Source organism: Sphaerodactylus townsendi, linkage group LG02 (assembly GCF_021028975.2).
Source record: "Sphaerodactylus townsendi isolate TG3544 linkage group LG02, MPM_Stown_v2.3, whole genome shotgun sequence".
Taxonomy (NCBI): Eukaryota; Metazoa; Chordata; class Lepidosauria; order Squamata; family Sphaerodactylidae; genus Sphaerodactylus; species Sphaerodactylus townsendi.
In genome coordinates, this window is record NC_059426.1 from 151,000,011 (window position 1) to 151,016,571 (window position 16,561).

The 16,561-nt window shown below is 43.0% G+C and overlaps 1 protein-coding gene across 1 annotated transcript in view; it reads right to left on the reverse strand.

Annotated features, from left to right (window-relative positions):
* Positions 1-914: 914 nt before the first annotated feature.
* The window catches only part of KCNK10 (potassium two pore domain channel subfamily K member 10), a 97,321-nt gene continuing 81,674 nt past the window's right edge, over positions 915-16,561 (reverse strand). The window contains exons 5-7 of the mRNA XM_048486722.1: positions 10,538-10,727; positions 4,013-4,155; positions 915-2,796 (exon numbers count right to left, since the gene is read on the reverse strand). Of these exons, the coding sequence (XP_048342679.1) occupies positions 2,176-2,796; positions 4,013-4,155; positions 10,538-10,727 (954 nt within the window). The 3' untranslated portion in view covers positions 915-2,175. The remainder of the gene's footprint in view (positions 2,797-4,012; positions 4,156-10,537; positions 10,728-16,561) is intronic.

A 16,561-nucleotide genomic window follows, 5' to 3' on the forward strand; every position in this document is an offset into this window, starting at 1 on the left:
CATATGAAGCTGCCTTATACTACTGGTTTAGTATGGTCTGTATAGTCTATTTTGACTGACAGCAGATTTCCATGGTCTCAGGCAGAGGTCTTTAACATCACCTACTTCTTAGTCCTTTTACCTAGAAGAACCAGGGATTGAAACTGGGAACTTCTGCATGCAAAGCTAAATTATCCCTCACCAGAGGCGTAGCTCCAAGAGGATGGGGGGGGTGCAACGCACCAGGCGTGCTCCCCTGTGGGGTTGTGGAGAGGGCATTCTGTGGGCGTGGCGTGGTGTTCCTGGGACATGGTGGGGGCGTTCTGGGGTGGGTGGGGCGTTCCAGAGCAGGATGGGGCGGAGGATGCACCGGTGAACCAGGCACTTTCCCCCCTTGCTACACCTCTGTCCCTCACCAGCTCTCTAGTTATACCTCCACAATTTATAGTTAGCCAATAGTAGGGGGAAAGTGCATAGTGATAGGAATGGATTCTGAGAAAATATCAACAAATGTGACATTATGCAGTCCGAATGATAAATGTAAGATTATCAGATGATACATGCCTTTGATGCTATTATTCCAACCAATACTTTGCTTTTAAGCCACCAGAAATGCACACCTGTCTCATCATCATTTTCTCACACACAGAATCCAAGCATAGTTTGTAATTCCATTAATTAATGTTCTCACTTCCTTATCATGGAACATTCATTTTGAAGTCTGAAGCTATTTGTGCTTTTCATATCCCCTCCCCCAGGATATGACACTGTAGGTAAAATGTGGAGTATTTTGCTTTTCATTGTTGTTTGCTTTGGGGAAAGGGTGGGGGTTTTTTTTGCTAAGTTCTTAGGAAACAAGGAAAATGGAGGGAGAGAAGGAAGGAAAGAAGGAAAGCTATAGTGAACAGGAAAGAAAAGTAAAATTCAAAGCAACATTTTAAGCAAAGTATTTGATTTAACAGTTGCACAATGATGGTATTAATGGCACTTAAAGCTGTAAGCACTTAAAATCTTTCCTTCAGATTTTAACACGGCTTCATGGAATTTTGGAGTTGTTTGCATCTGTTATCTAAACCCTAGCCCACCAAATAGGGACACCGAGCCCTGAGATTTAAAAGTTGCCCCGCCCCTGGTCCTAACATGGAATATGCACTTATGTCTACTTTTAAAAATTCAAATTCCGCTACAGAGAATAGCAAACTGTTGACATCATGCAAAGGCTTTGCTTTCTGTCTTCCGAAAATTATATCATTAAAATGGTAGTTCCTTCAGTGATACAAAGTGTGAACGCAAAATTTTGTTTTTTAAAAAACCAAGTGGCTCACTGCTTATTGAACCAAGCACAAGGTTATCAATATATTTCCTCTCTAATCAGTTTTTTTCCCAGTGTATTGTCTGTTTATAATGGGTTCTTCTCTCAAAGGTGAAGGGAACACTTATTTTTGCCATTTTCCCCACTTTTTAATTTCCATTTGTTATAATAAATAGTCACAATGTGTTGTTTTTGTGTATTTCTTTTCTTTTTTTCCTGGAAAAAGCAACCTGCTCTGCCTTTGTTGATGCTTTAACTCAAGTCAAGACGGCCTCTTTGTGCGTGATCATTCTTTGGGGAGGGGGAGGGTACTGAAAGCTGTTTTTGTATTTTTAATACAAAACAGAGAAACTACCAATATTTGGATCCCATGCCAAACCATGAACACTGCCTTATTTTAAAAATCGACAGCCCCCACCCCCATTGTTTTGCCTTTTTTTAAAAAAAACCCAGAATTTCAGTAGTGAAAGGAGCAAGAAACTTGGTGATCCATTGGAAAAGATTTACGTAGACACTTTTCTTTCCTTGCTTCCTGAATGTTCTTCAAAGACACACATTCCTGCCATGGTGATCATCTTTTTAGCTGCATTACCAAGGCACTGGTATTTCCCCAGTGGCAAGCATTTACGTAGGCTGACATATTCATCAATATTCCACTGTGAGATGCCATTCTTCCATGTTGCCTTAATGATTCCTTTTGGCAGAGCAAGCTTCCGTCATTATGGCACAGTGAAATATTCTTGGATGCTATGTTAGTTCAGATTCAATTCGGAGTCTGTATAAGGCACGTGTCATGAAACATATATCTATATATATCGTATACATGTATAAAAGACTAACATTGGTTCATTAAAGTCAAATAATGGTGGGGGGTTTTTTTACATTTAATTCCTGTCTTCAAGTAAAGATTTGTTTTCATGTTCCTTTTCTTTGGTTTCAGTGGGTATGATTCCGTTCTCCAAGTCCATGTGCTGCTCAATGCAGTTGGTGAGAACAGCAGTGCTCGAATGCTCTGAGCTGCACACTTTCTCGGAATCCTCCTCCTTCTTCTCTTCATCCAAGGAATAGTTCCGGAACGTCTCATAAATTTTCCGCACATCTTCGGGGATGCTCTTTTTCAGGTCTTTGTTTTTCCTCTTGGTCAGCTTGGATGAAGAGCCAAATTTGTTGATGATGTTGTCCTCTGATGCCCCCTGCCCATGCTTGCTCAGCTGCTCGGTCCCTTTAAGGCGCAAGTTGTTAGGTTTGTTGTTGATGCTTTCCTGAGATGAAGCCTTAAAGCGGCCACTGTCCAAAGCGGCAAAAACGCAACGTTTCTCCGGAGACAGCATATCCAACGAGTGGGCTCTCTGGTCCAGCCCCAGGCGCCTGCGCTCCATGCTGCGGATGGTGGCCGCCCGCTGAAGCTTGTCGTGGATCTCCACACTCAGCCGTCTCCGTGTTTCCCTGAACTCCGCAGTCACATTGGCTTTCCATTCAACTGCGTGGGCTTTTATTTCACCAACCTGTCAAGGAGAAAATTACAGAAGTCACAGAGGGGGAAAAGCTGAGGAAAATCAAAGATAATAATAATAAACAATAATTCTGTTATATTGCCAAAGGCTTTCACGGCCGGAATCACTGGAGTGTTGTGGGGTATGTATGGCCGGGCTGTATGGCCGTGTTCCAATGGTCCATCAGATCCTCTGAAGATGCCAGCCACAGATGCAGGTGAAACGTCAGGAGAAAATGCTATTGGAACACAGTCATACAGCCCAGAAACCCCACAACACTCCAATAATTCTGCTATTAATTTTGTGGTTTTATTAATATAAATTTTTTAAACAAAAATGTGTGAGCTTTTAAATCTGTGACTTGTGCTTTTTAAACTTGTTTGTTTTAATCTCTGTGTTATTTTGGGGGTGGGAAAAAATCTTGTTAACTGGACTGTTATGTTTTGTGTCCTTCCAACCTAATGTTGCATTGTTAGCTGCCTTGAGGCTGGGGGGATAAAGTCTGCTAAAAATGTTTCAAACAAATAAACAATAAAACAAAGCAATGAATATTTCTGTGCCAGAAAGTCTCACAGTCATAAATCAAATGACAAAAGCTACATGGTCTGGAATGTTCCTTTTCATTTCAAAATGGCTCTTGCCGTCTTTCCTGTATTGCATTAATAGCATTCGAAGTAATGCATTTACAATCACATCGGTAACGCTCAAGCCAAATAACTCCGCTCACCACAGGCAATTAAAGGCCCAGACCCACCCTTTTGAGACCAGGTGTTACAGTGCAGTGATCTACATTTACAAGTAAGTTCTATCACGTGTTTTTTTTCCTGTCCTGTACCATATTGTTAGAGATGCTTAACAAATAGTATAAAAACATTTGCAGATAACTGTGCTCAGTACTGCAATTTACAGAATGAGATTCCTTATAAGGGGTTACTGCATTGAGTTAGACAGGGTGGAAATCCTGGAAACCCTGTAATCAGCGAACCTTTTTCAAACCATGATTGCCATTTTTCCTCATCAAAGCACTTTGTAATTCAATCAATTCCTGATTCTCTTTCTTTCCTATGTTGGAATCAATACTACAGTTCTGCAAAGTGCCAGCTGAAGAAAGCCGAGAGGAGGCAGGCAGGGGAGGGTGAAAAGGCTTAAAATGGCAGCTAGCAAATCAAAGCCAGCTCTTACATTGCATTGACCACCCTGCCAGTATGAATCAGTATCCCGTAGTTACCTCTTCTTTAGTCTTCTTTGAAAGAACCCGTAGCCAGTCTCCGATCATACTGAGGACTGCAGCAAAATAGGCAAGGCCAACCAGGATCCAGAACCACACCAAGGGTTTGTACCATTCCCGATACTGGATGTCCGTATTTCCTCCTGAGTTTGAGGGGGAAGACAAAAAGCATTGATTGGTTCCCAGTCTGGCCCTATTCATGGAAGAAAGATGCAGACTTTTTCTTTAGCTTACCCCTCCCCACCTTAAAGGAGCAGCAGTGGCGTAGTGGCTAAGAGAAGGTGCACTCTTATCTGGAGGAACCGGGTTTGATTCCCAGCTCTGCCACCTGAGCTGTGGAGGCTTATCTGGGGAATTCAGATTAGCCTGTGCACTCCCACACACGCCAGCTGGGTGACCTTGGGCTAGTCACAGTTCTTCTGAGCTCTCTCAGCCCCACCTATCTCACAGGGTGTTTGTTGTGAGGGGGGAAGGGCAAGGAGATTGTAAGCCCCTTTGAGTCTCCTGCAGGAGAGAGAGGGGGGATATAAATCCAAACTCTTCTATTCTTCTTCTTCTTAAAGCTACTTTGATGGGAAAACAAAACAAAACTTTATCTGAGATCCAAATCATGGATATTCCCTGTCACGTCTATGCTAGCCTTGAGAACATGTTCTGAGTATTAAAAAATAAATGCATTCACACTGAAATCTGAACTGCCTCCTTTCTTTATCTACTCCTCTGATCTACAAAGTCTTAGGTAATATCAATCAGTCTCAACTAGGAAGAAGAGGAAGAAAGGTAGAATTCGAGCCAGAGAGGGCTTGTCCCATGCTGCCTGAACTCTCATGGCCTGTACGAGGAATCGAGTGAACAAAGTAATATTTGCTGACTTTGAATCCATTCATAATGCAGTAAGTAAAATATCAAGGGGAAACTCATTTTGCTGACATGTAAGTTGTTTGATCCATTTCTCTCTAGTTCCTTATACCATGGACATTCAAATACAACATGTTTCTCAGATTATTACTTTTGTTGAAATTCAGAAGTTTCAAATGCCAGCAATGGGTGGTGGTGGAAAGTGCTGGCAAGTTGCTCTGGACTGATGGTGACCTCATAGGATTTTCAAGGTAAGAGACCAATAAAGATGGTTCACCATTGTCTATCTTTGTATCTCAACCATGAATCCCTTGGTGGTCTCCCATCCAAATATTCACGAGGGCTGTCCCTGCTTAGCTTCTGAGATCTGACAAAAGCAGATTAGTCTGAACTACTCAAATCAGGAATTTCAAGTGACTGAATTATATTCTGAACTTTGCTGAAATTATAGATCACTTCTGTACAATGGAGGAGGAGAAAACAGTGAATGCCCTCCTGAACGCTTCAAAGGAAAGCTGGGATAAAAATGGGATAGACAAGACAGATAGCCAATGTGGTAGGCCACTCAACAAGGTAAATATTTATAATCAACCATTAATTTTGGGATGGTAGGCTTCAAACTGTACATGCCTCAGGAAAACACTCTCTCCGTTTAGGTTGATAACACATCAGCACTCAGCTGCAACTAGGGCAATTTCCCACTGGCGATTAATCCTGGGATAATCACCCAAAATATCCAGGTTTCCTCATGATCTCCCCTCTGCCAAACCATGGAACACAGATCAGTCCCATTTCTGGTGCTCCCCACCCCCCTTATCATGGGATTTTCCTGGACCTGCTTGTATATGCACCTCTTTGAAAAAACACTCTAATGGGAGCCAAAAAGAGATGGGGGCTACACATTTGAGGGTCCATAACTTTGGCCCCCATGAACCAAAGTTCACCAAACCTGGGTGGTATCATCAGGAGGGTCTCCTAAAGATACTCTGAAATTTTTGTGCTGCTAGCGTAACAATTGCACCCCTGACAGCAAGCACACACACACACACACACACACACACACACACACACACACACCAAGGGGCAGGTCTAGACATCTTCACTAGAAACATGCTGCAGTGAGGATGTTGGAACCTGGATGAAAAGGTGTCCATTCTTTTGAAACTTGGTTGTATCAACATTAAATTTTCAGTGGGAATTCAGCCCTAGTTACATATCAGACCCAGCAAAATCCTGCCATCCTATTGAAACACCTCAGTTCCCCACACAGGGAAACTGATTAAAGATCCACTCAGATATTTACTTTAAATTTCCATTAGACTAACTCTCAAAACCTAACTTCTCATTCTTAACCGTGAAAACCTTCTGATCTCTCCCTCTCAGATCTGGTCATCTCAAGTACACAGCTGCTGAGATATATTTCTGTGCTCTTTCTGTCAACACACATTGAAGTCAATGGGCTTAGATGGGTGTAGAACTGCAGCTCTCGACTGGAAGCATTTCTTTGCTGTGTCCAAACTTAAATTTAAACATGATTAACCTGTAACACAATCTTGCTTTCCCTGCTTTCAGTACTGGCCAAATTTGATGGTTAATTGAACCCCCACCCCACCCCTGCCCCAAATGTCATTTATTCAGATAATGGCCATAAGGGAAAGTGGGGAGTTCTTTTGCTTTCTCTATTCTGCTCCAGTGTTTGTTTCCCCCACTCTCCTCCCACATTCCCCTGAGGTTTTGCACTTTTACAGGCTGTTAGCAACCCGATACATTCCAAAGGAGCCTTAAAATTTACCCAGGCTGTTCAGGAGCGTGCTTACAATGATTGACGCCGCATATAAAAACATAAGTGTGCAACTGTTTGGCAGGGACCCAAGTATAGTTTCTGGGGCAAATCTCTCTCAACATACATGCTTTTTCTTTGCCTCAAGGGCTTCTAACTTCTCAAAGAGGGCAAGTAGTTCAGGTGTGTGCTGCTGGCTGCTATGCTGCAGTGAGGCTTTCTAATCACTCACGTCCCAATGGGAGATCGAACTAAAGCAGATTAAAGAGATCCTTGGCAGAGAGCAAGCAGGCAGCCCACGGTAACTATTGACACCTTCCCCCCCCCCCCCCCAGCCGCCTGTTCTGTTTTTTTCTTTCTAGTTTTTGAGGTTTAAAAAAATTGCATTAAATCTTTTCCAAAGTAGCCAGCATAGAGGGGATTGACCTAATTACTGGTCTAAATCATTTTGATGAAGTGTCACCTAAACAGTTTTTCCCAGCAGAGCTCAAACGGCAAAAATGTCCAAGCAATGCTGACAATACAAACGAAGGGGCAACCACAGTTTTCATGGGATGATAGTTATTATTTGTTTGTTTGATTTGATTTGCAGCATACAACATGCAAGATCTCTGCATAATAGTCCTCTAATGGTAAGTAGCTGACAGAAGGAAAGAAGTCTTAATATGATTCATTATAATTTATTTTAAAAAAAATGTATGCTGCTTTTATGCCTAGATAAGGGTTGGATCCCGATCAAAGGCTGTGCAAGAACCAAGCAAGGGTCACTGATCTTCCCAGCTTGTGCTGCTCCCAGCTGAATCCAGGAAGGTTTATTCCTGAGATCACAGGACCAATGTGGATTGGAAGGCTACAATGCAGGAGTTCCCAACCTTTTAAAATCTGCAGCACATTTGAAATTCTGACGAAGTATGATGGGCACAGCAACAAAATGGCTGTCCCAATATGGCTGCCACAGGAGGTGGAGCCAAATCACTGCCACAGCTTCAGTAACACAGTGATGTGCTATGGTGGCAGCTGCTGCCCAAGCAACATTTTAAAAACTCTGCACAGACAATCAAATCTTCACTAATCAATCAGAAGCCTTACTGGGTAAAAGCCCTACTTGGCCCCACCCACTTCCTAAAAGTACTTGGTGAGAACCAGAAAAAGTGTTGGTGGGCAACAGGGTACAGTTGGGTGCCACATTTGGGAACCCCACTATAGGGAGAAAAGGGAAATCAGCAAGGTAATTCCCTTTCTCTGAAAAGCTTACAATCTAAGGGAGAAGGCAGTCAAAGCAAAGCAATTTCAAAATAAAGTGCTGGAGCTCCTTCTACTCCCATGTTGTAGTCCCATTATGAATTGGGCTTCTGCATGCCTTGGAAATGACCTCCCTTGAACCTGATGTCATGCAGCCCCATCTATGGCTGCCTTCCCCCCCCCCTGCAACACTGTGTGCTACCATCTGGACCTGGCCCACCCACCCTAGCGAAGGGAGGGAAGGGGTGGCATGCAAGGGAGGGGAGGGAGGGGGCCTGGCATCTGGACATGGCCTACCCATTCTAGTGGAGGGAGAGGGAGGGGTGGCATGCAAGGGAGGAGCACTGTGGCTGCCCCCTTGGTGCTCCCAAAGAGGCTTCCCCAAGGCACGAGGTGGCTGCACAAGTGTGAAAGCCTCCCTACCAGCAAGAAGCCCTCACTGGGCTACCCTAGCAGCAAGCCTCCCTACCAGCAAGAAGCCCTCATTGCGCTACCCAACTCTCAATTCTAGCCCATCCACATAGCGAGCCGAATGGCTGGGAGGGAGCCAACTAATGTTGATTCCTCCCCTGGCCATACTCCTGAGTGGGGCACTGGGACACTGATGCCATGTTCAACACTGCATTCCAGTGCCAAGGGGGTGCTGTAGCCACATGCTGCCAGATTCTTCCCTCCACTGGGGCAAGTGCACCAGGGAGGACAAATCCACCAGCATAGCTGGTGGGCCAATGCCACGAGTGGATTCCCACCTCTTGGATGGGACTATGAGTGTGCCAGTCAAAGTCAAGTTGGGGAAACTCAAGCACTCGTGTTACAAACCACACTGTGTTAATGGTGCTAGAAAGCCTGCTAGGTATTACACCATTAATGCTTGCTGTTTGCATCCCAACGAATTTTATAGGAAGCAGAAGCAGAAATTGAACAAATCTCATCTCTCTTTAGGACAAATCTCCATCCCCCACTCATCTTTAATGTCTGATAGCAGTAACAAAGTTCACAATGACAAAAGAATAAATCACAGCAGTCATTGCTATGGTGCATTCTCTGTGCGTGGCACTCATACCAAACCCCAGAGGGAAAAACAGCAATGACAAAATAACAATTGGAGGCTTGTACCCCAAGAGTGGAAAACCCTGTGTGTCCAGGAAGCTCTACAGAAAATGATTACAGTAACAAGAACTACGTAACATGGCTTTAAAGTAAGCACCTCTTCATCACAGTCCTGAAGAATGATGTTTCCCTCCTTTCTTTGCCCTTTAGTCCCCAAACAGCACATTTGCTTGCTGAGAATTGACGGGAACAGATATTTATGACAGAAGACTGCAGTGTTCTCATTGCAGCAAGTACATAACATCCACACTGCACATACCTCATTAGTCTTTAGCATCCAATGTCAGACTTCTATAATGGGATGGGTCTCCTGCCAAAAATTCTATTAAGGATAAAGAATAAAATTCTGCAAGCTAGTTTGGAAAAAAAATCTCCCCTTTCAACCATAATGTGTTATATATAATCCCCTAACAAATACTTTTGGAATGGCTTTTTGGACAGACTGTACTTGTGATCCTGTGTCCCACTTTTGCAGAGAAAAACATTTCTGCCACCCTTTGGGAGGTTATGAGTATTTGAAACTGATGTACATGAAAGAGAAAAATCGCATTCACTTGTGTGCATCATTTAGATACACAGATTATCAGGAGGGGATACCATGCAGTTGATTTATTTAGTGAAATGGGCACCTTCCATGGCCAAAATAAAAATAATGGCTTGGATCCGATGAATGAGTTCCACACACGAGCTGCCACTAACCCTTCCCTTTGCATAAGATCAATAGTTTTCCATGAGCTCATGTGCAGTTGGAAGGGAGAGTAGAAGAAGAAACACTCTCCGTTGTCAAGACTATCTAGCCTACACAGAACTCATCAATAGGATCCTAGTCAATGTGTGTCGGTCTCTTTTCTAAGCCAATAAAATGGGTACAGAGCAGCTGGGCCCAGGCCCTGGGAGCCCTTTAGAAAAATTATAACTTTCCTACTGATCAGCTGTATGGCAGGAAGAGTCAAGCAAGAGGGGACTGCATCCAACCTTCCTGTATACTAAAATACAGGCCCTGTGGCTCATTTCACACTTGAAAAGGCAGGGGAGGGGGAATGCTCCTCACAGCATTTTAGAATCGCTTTAAAATGGCAATGGCATCTTCAGGGCAGCCACATGTTCACTGTCACATTGAATTTGGCCCTTATACTGAGTGAGATCATTGGTCTGACAAAGTCAGTATTATCTGCTCTGATTGGCAGGAGCTCACCAGAATCTTAAACAGGCAAAAGATCTTTTCCCAACCTGCAACTTGAGATCTTTTAAGACTGCAAAAAAAAACAAACCCTTCACATCAATATATCTCTCCAATGGCACAATTGGGGAAGAGAACAATGCGTGCACAGCCCACAATTTGAAAATGTGGGTCTCAGTCACATACGTGTGGAAGCTCACTTTTGTGTTCATGCTACCACCAGCTGGATCAAGCACATTGATAACTTGCAATCAGAACAAATTGTGCAGAGTGTATTCATTTTCAAGTATCATTTGCAGTGTAGAATTCAGGGGAACATATCCTGTCCTTTCCCCAATTTATTAAAATGTCTCACCTGCCACAAAATCGCCAAAGCCAACAGTGGTCAAGGTGACGACCACAAAATAAATGGAATCCAACGCTGACCATTCTTGTTCAATGTATTTGAAAATGACTGCTGGGATGGTCACAAAAACAATACAACCGGCCAGGATGAACAGAATGGTTGAGATCACCCGGATCTTCGTTTGGCTTACTTGTTTCTTCTGCAAAAGAAACCAAAAGAAACAATGGGCAGTTATCGATCTATTGTTTCCTGAAACCAACATAAAATAAGCTGTTGTCTTGGAAAATCAACCTCTTTAAAGTAGCTAGGAAAACAGAATTTATCTCTGGGTCTCTTGGATGGCTGCAGATATATTTTAGATGAACAAATAGCTACAAATAACTGTATTCTCTCCCCTCCAAGCCTTCCATTTGATCTCCATGAAACTATGATCACCAATGTCACACACTGGGATTTTCAAAATAAAAGTTGTTTCTTTATGAAGAAAAGAGTCAAATCTTGATGCAGGTTTTCTAAGAGAATACATGTTGGATCAATGAAAACTCTTGGGGAGTAAGGCTGCAGAGACCTTCAGACCATCTCCAGAAAACAACTCCGGGCCTCCCGTGATTCATTAAATTCAAGAAATGAAGCTTCAGTTTCTAGATAGGAAGGCGTAAGGAGAAAGCTAGGGAAGACAGAAAAGGATGTTCCCTGGGACAGCAAAACTTTTATCTGCTGTGGTGCTGCTGGTCAACCAGAGCTGAAGTGCTCATGAATAAGAAGTCATCCTGTGTGCTCAGTTGGAACAGCAGCTGTGAAGCTGGCAGGGTTCAGGATAGGATCCCTTTCCACAGCAGAGGTCCTAAAGTCACACGTGAAGCCAGTGGCGTAGCGTCAAGGGCCAGGGGGTGCACAATGTACCGGGTGCATGCTGGTACGGGGGCATGGAGAGAGCATGGCAGGGTGCATGCGTGCCCCAGGCGCAGTTCCCCCTTGCTCCGGCCCTGCTTGTCAGACCAGACGCTTAATCCAGCAGTCAGTAATCTACTCAGACTGAGATCAGTTTTCCAGGGTCCTTCACCTCACATACTGCCTGGTCCAACTAGAAATACCAGAAATTGAACCTGTGGCCTTCTGTCTACCTTACCACTGAGCCATGGCCCTTCCATGGCAACAGTTCTGAAGGAGCTGACCATCCAAAAGCCGCACTAGCTCAATAGTAATTCTAGTGGGGAAACATTTTTTTACTCAGCTCCAAAAAAAGTACAACCAGTGTGCAAACAAGGAATAATGGGCTTTTTTCTGACAAATGAAAGTGAACTGGGAATATATAAGGCAAACTGAACAGCTTTTGACATTTGATCTTATCCCTAGTGCCATCTCTACAGCAGACTAAAGGTTCCTACTTTTGTTTCTCATTTTGATTTTGGGAAAAGTACTGGATTATCATGTATCGTTGTCTTGTTTCCCCAATAAAAATCAATTGTAACTTCCAAGTTATTATCTTTTACCCCCAAAACTAAATTAAAGCTTTGAGAGTCTGCATGGTGTAATGTTCAAGAGTGGTGGACTCTAATCCAGAGAACTGGGTTGGATTCCTCGTTCTTCCATATGAGCAACAGACTCTAATCTGGTGAACTGGGTTGTTTCCCTACTCCCCTACATGAAGCCTGTTTGGGTGACCTTGGGCTAGTCACAGTTCTCTCCAAACTCTCTGAGCCTCACTTATCTCACAAGGTGTCTGTTGTTGGAAGAGGAAGGGAAGGTGATTAAAAACCATTTTGAGACTCCTTAAAGGTAGAGAATGCACGAGGCTTAAAAACCAACCCTTCTTCTTCTTGGAAATTGTCTGGATTTCATGAGTAGAAACTGCCTTCTACCGCCAGTGAAAGACTAAGACCCAGCTTGCCTGGCACCAGGAAGCAGGCAGAAGGGCTACACATTCATGAGGTTAATCCACTGTTGACATTTGAATAACTAATTATTTCATTAAAAGAAGCACAGGGAATTAGGCTGCTCCAGTCATTTAGCGATCAAGCATAAATCATCTTTGTTCAATGCTTGACTATAACATACTCTGCAGCATGTATATTTGAAAGAATGCCTGCTTCCATAAGCTCCATCTGACAGGTCGCCACCATTGTGTCCATGGGTTCCATGGCACCTACTGACACTTTTCCTGGCACCTATCAAGTGTTTTTAGTAAGTAGGTGGGCCAGATGGGACTTTTGTCCAACAGAAGAAGAAGAGTTTAGATTTATATCCCCCCCCCCTTTCTGTCCTGTAGGAGACTCAAAGGGGCTGACAATCTCCTTGCCCTTCCCCCCTCACAACAAACACTCTATGAGGTAGGTGGGGCTGAGAGAGCTCCGAGAAGCTGTGACTAGCCCAAGGTCACCCAGCTGGCGTGTGTGGGAGTGCACAGGCTAATCTGAATTCCCCAGATAAGCCTCCTCAACTCAAGTGGCAGAGCTGGGAATCAAACCCGGTTCCTCCAGATCAGAGTGCACCTGCTCTTGGCCACTGCTCTTAGCCACTACGCCACTGCTGCTCCTCACTGGCCATTAGAGATCCATTTGGCAGTGCAGATCTTTAAAAACATTTCATGTAAATGTAACCCCCATGCCCAGAATGGGTTGGCCCAGAATGGGTTGACCCAGAAAGGGGTGGAGACTCAGAGCAGCAAGAGGCTGCAGGAGAGAGCTCTTTGGAGAAGACAAGGCTTCCAGACTCGGACCTTGGTACTATAAGCCCTTAACACCTTGTTAGGGTAAGCTGCAGTGTTGTTGGGAACTACTGGGAGGGTAGTTGTTTGTTTTTGCTGTGTTGTAAATGTTGGAGTTCATTGTTTCAGGGTTTCTTTTTGTGATTGTAATGGGTGAGAGTTCTCCTGGAAACCTTCATCATGTTGCATCCTGTTCATCAAGCCCTTGGAGTCTTCAGGAGCCAACCCACTTGCAAAGAAGAATTGGACTTGGCAGTATCAGTAGACTGTAACTAGAAGGACTTGAAATGCAACCTGAACAGGACCTTGAATTGTAATGTTAAATGTTGATGTTTAATGTTATTTGTAAAGAGAAGTAAACTGTTTTGTTTAAATTTGGTTCTTTGCAACTCCTTCCAAGTACTGCCCCACAGAACCCACAAGCTGAGGTTACATAAACACTCGGGACAAAACTAGATGGGATGGCATTCTTGGGTGCCACTCCAGCACAATGATCTTAAATGGCTGACTAAAGTTAAGCTGTGTGATTGCAAAGAAAAAAAGTATGATTGGCTTAACCTCCTGCAGCAACCATTTTCAGGCTGTACCTACCAGAATTCCAGTGATGCCCACAGGTTCAGAAACGTTGGGAGCCCCGCTGTACCTCAAGACTTGAGATCTTAGGAAACAGTTACCCTCACGACTTGAGATGCCTCCCAAAAATGGGGCAACCTACTCTCTTACACGGCCACGATGAACACGTTTGTTGATTCCGAAACAACTGCAACTGACTGTCCATAGGTTGCATTCAGTGCAAAGTGATGGTTCTTCCCTGTAAAACCCTTCATGACCTACAGCTCACATATCCTACGGACAAGCCCTTGTGCAAACTATGCCCCCGCAGAGCAATCCATTTTTGTTGGGATTTTGCAAGTGACTGGCACAACTCAGTTATAAAAGGGTTAACTGTTTGTATGTAAACAAGTTGCTGAAGTCACTATTTATTACCTGATCGATTGATTAGCTATTGGTCAGTGAGATCGCCATTGCATGTTAGTGAGCACGTAAACGGAAGTTATAAAGTTCACTCTGTTTCTTTGGCCCCTTCCGCACACGCTAAATAATGCATTTTCAAACCACTTTCACAACTGTTTGCAAGTGGATTTTGCTATTCCGCACAGCTTCAAAGAGCACTGAAAGCAGTTTGAAAGTGCATTATTCTGCATGTGCGGAATGACCCATTGTTTGAGCAGACACGACACCAGAGAGGAGACACGAGGTAGACGACATCATGTGAGACAGCAGAGAGGCAGCAAGATGTAACCAAACATACAGTAATGTAGATTAACAGGAAAGAACGGATTTCTTAATTTTTCTTCGTGTAACCCTCCCTCATAGTTAGTAAACACATTTATAAAAAGCAACTGAGAATCTGTCTCTTCTGTTCTACTCTGCTAATAAATATATACCCACCAATTTTGCATGTCCTGTATTTGAGAAGTGCAAACTAGCTTTTTAAAAAGTTGTGAAATGAACTTCCAGAAGGTGTACAGGGCCCTGTTCTTATCAGATTTTCAAAATGTTTGTAAGCCCCTCTTTTTTAAAGCATTCTTTCTGCTTGAATTGACCCAGATAGCACCATCACTGGCTTTTTTCCAGCGTAGCCATGTGCTAGTTTATCCTATTGAAAAAAAAATTCTGATATTTTTCTATTATGATTTTAGGTGTGTTGCTGGCTGTAGGTGTGTTTTTGCATTCATTATCATTTTATAATGTTTTCATTGTTTATTAGACAGTAAGACACCCATAACTTTTTAGAACAGTCGCTGACACCTCGGCAAGAGTTACGTCTGTATTCTCATGTTTACAGATTAGTTTTCCCAACAGGGCACGTTCTTTTATGCAGACTTATGATCTCATTTCAGATTAGATCACCTAGGAAAGAAATAAGGTTTCAGAAAACTCTCTCCGCTGCATTCCCCATGGAAATACCAGCTGTGAACTGGGCAGCAACCAAATCAACCTGCCAATGAACACTTCCTTTGCTCTTGAATGAAAAAGCTGAAACTGCATTTCTTCAGTAGCAGCAAATGCTCAATTCTCAAAAGGTCACTTGAATGTGAAAAGATGCTGTCAATAGCCAGGTAGCAGCTTGAGAAAAAAATATATACCACATCGCAATTTTCTTTCAAACACTCCAAAATGTTATTCCCTCCTCTGATTTTCTTTGATATTTGTCCACTCTGCGTCTGTTTTGTGTGTGTGTGCAGAATAACAGAGAACAAACAAAAGAAATGTAACACACCAAACTTGACCTTTCAGACCTAAAAAGAAAGGTGTTGAAATACAGAGTTAATAAACAAGATTTGGAACCAGTAAGACCTTAAAACTCCACAAGATTTCCAGGATATAAGCTTTCAACAGTAAAAGCAAGGGAGCTTCACTCTCAAAAGTTCATACCCTGAAAATCTTATTGGTCTTCAAGGTGCTACTGGGCCTTTTCTGCATGCACAGTTTACCACAGATTTTCCCAGTGGTAAACCTTGTTTCTTGGGAACAGCAGGGGGAAAATGAAGGAAAAATGTTTCCGGAACCAAATGGAGGGAAAAACATGTAGAATTAAAAGGAAAAACACATTGCATTTGGCGGCAAGATACATTGTAAACAACTCATGTGGAAAAGGTCTTGCTCTTCTATTGCACACCAACACAGCTACCTAGGTGAAGCTATTATCAGGGTTGATAAAGAACATCTGAGCAAAATCCAGCAAGAATTTCCACTTCACAAGATGTTCATTTCAATGTTTTCTGCAGAATTCTCATATAACAAAGGACTTTTGACATATGTGTGTGAGAAGGTTGCAGTAAAAATATAATAAAAAGGTTGTAGATATCCATTTTTCTCAGAACATCAGCAAGCGTTAATTAGGTCTCAAATTAAAGGTTTTTCCGTGCTGTTTTTTCCTTGGCTTCTTCAGTGTATTCCCGCCCTCTTTCATACACTGTATCATTTACAAGTCACTACTTACCCACTTTCCCCCTCAAGTTTTTCTCATTTTTTGTTAATACCACCACAAAAGTGTTCTGAAAAAAGCACAAGAAAATCTTGAAGAAAAAACAGGAGAACAGTAACTGGCAAATGATGCTGTGTATAAGAAAGGGGAGAACCCAGTACAGTTAAAAATTTCATTTATGTCATTTTAGCAGCCTTGAACAGCCCTGATTTAGTCCAAGCTCATCATAATCTAAGAAGGGTCAGCCATGGTTAGTACTTAGATGGGGTTGTTATGCAGAGGAAGACAATGGAAACTACCTCTGCTTATTCTTTGCCTTGGAGACCCCCAAAAT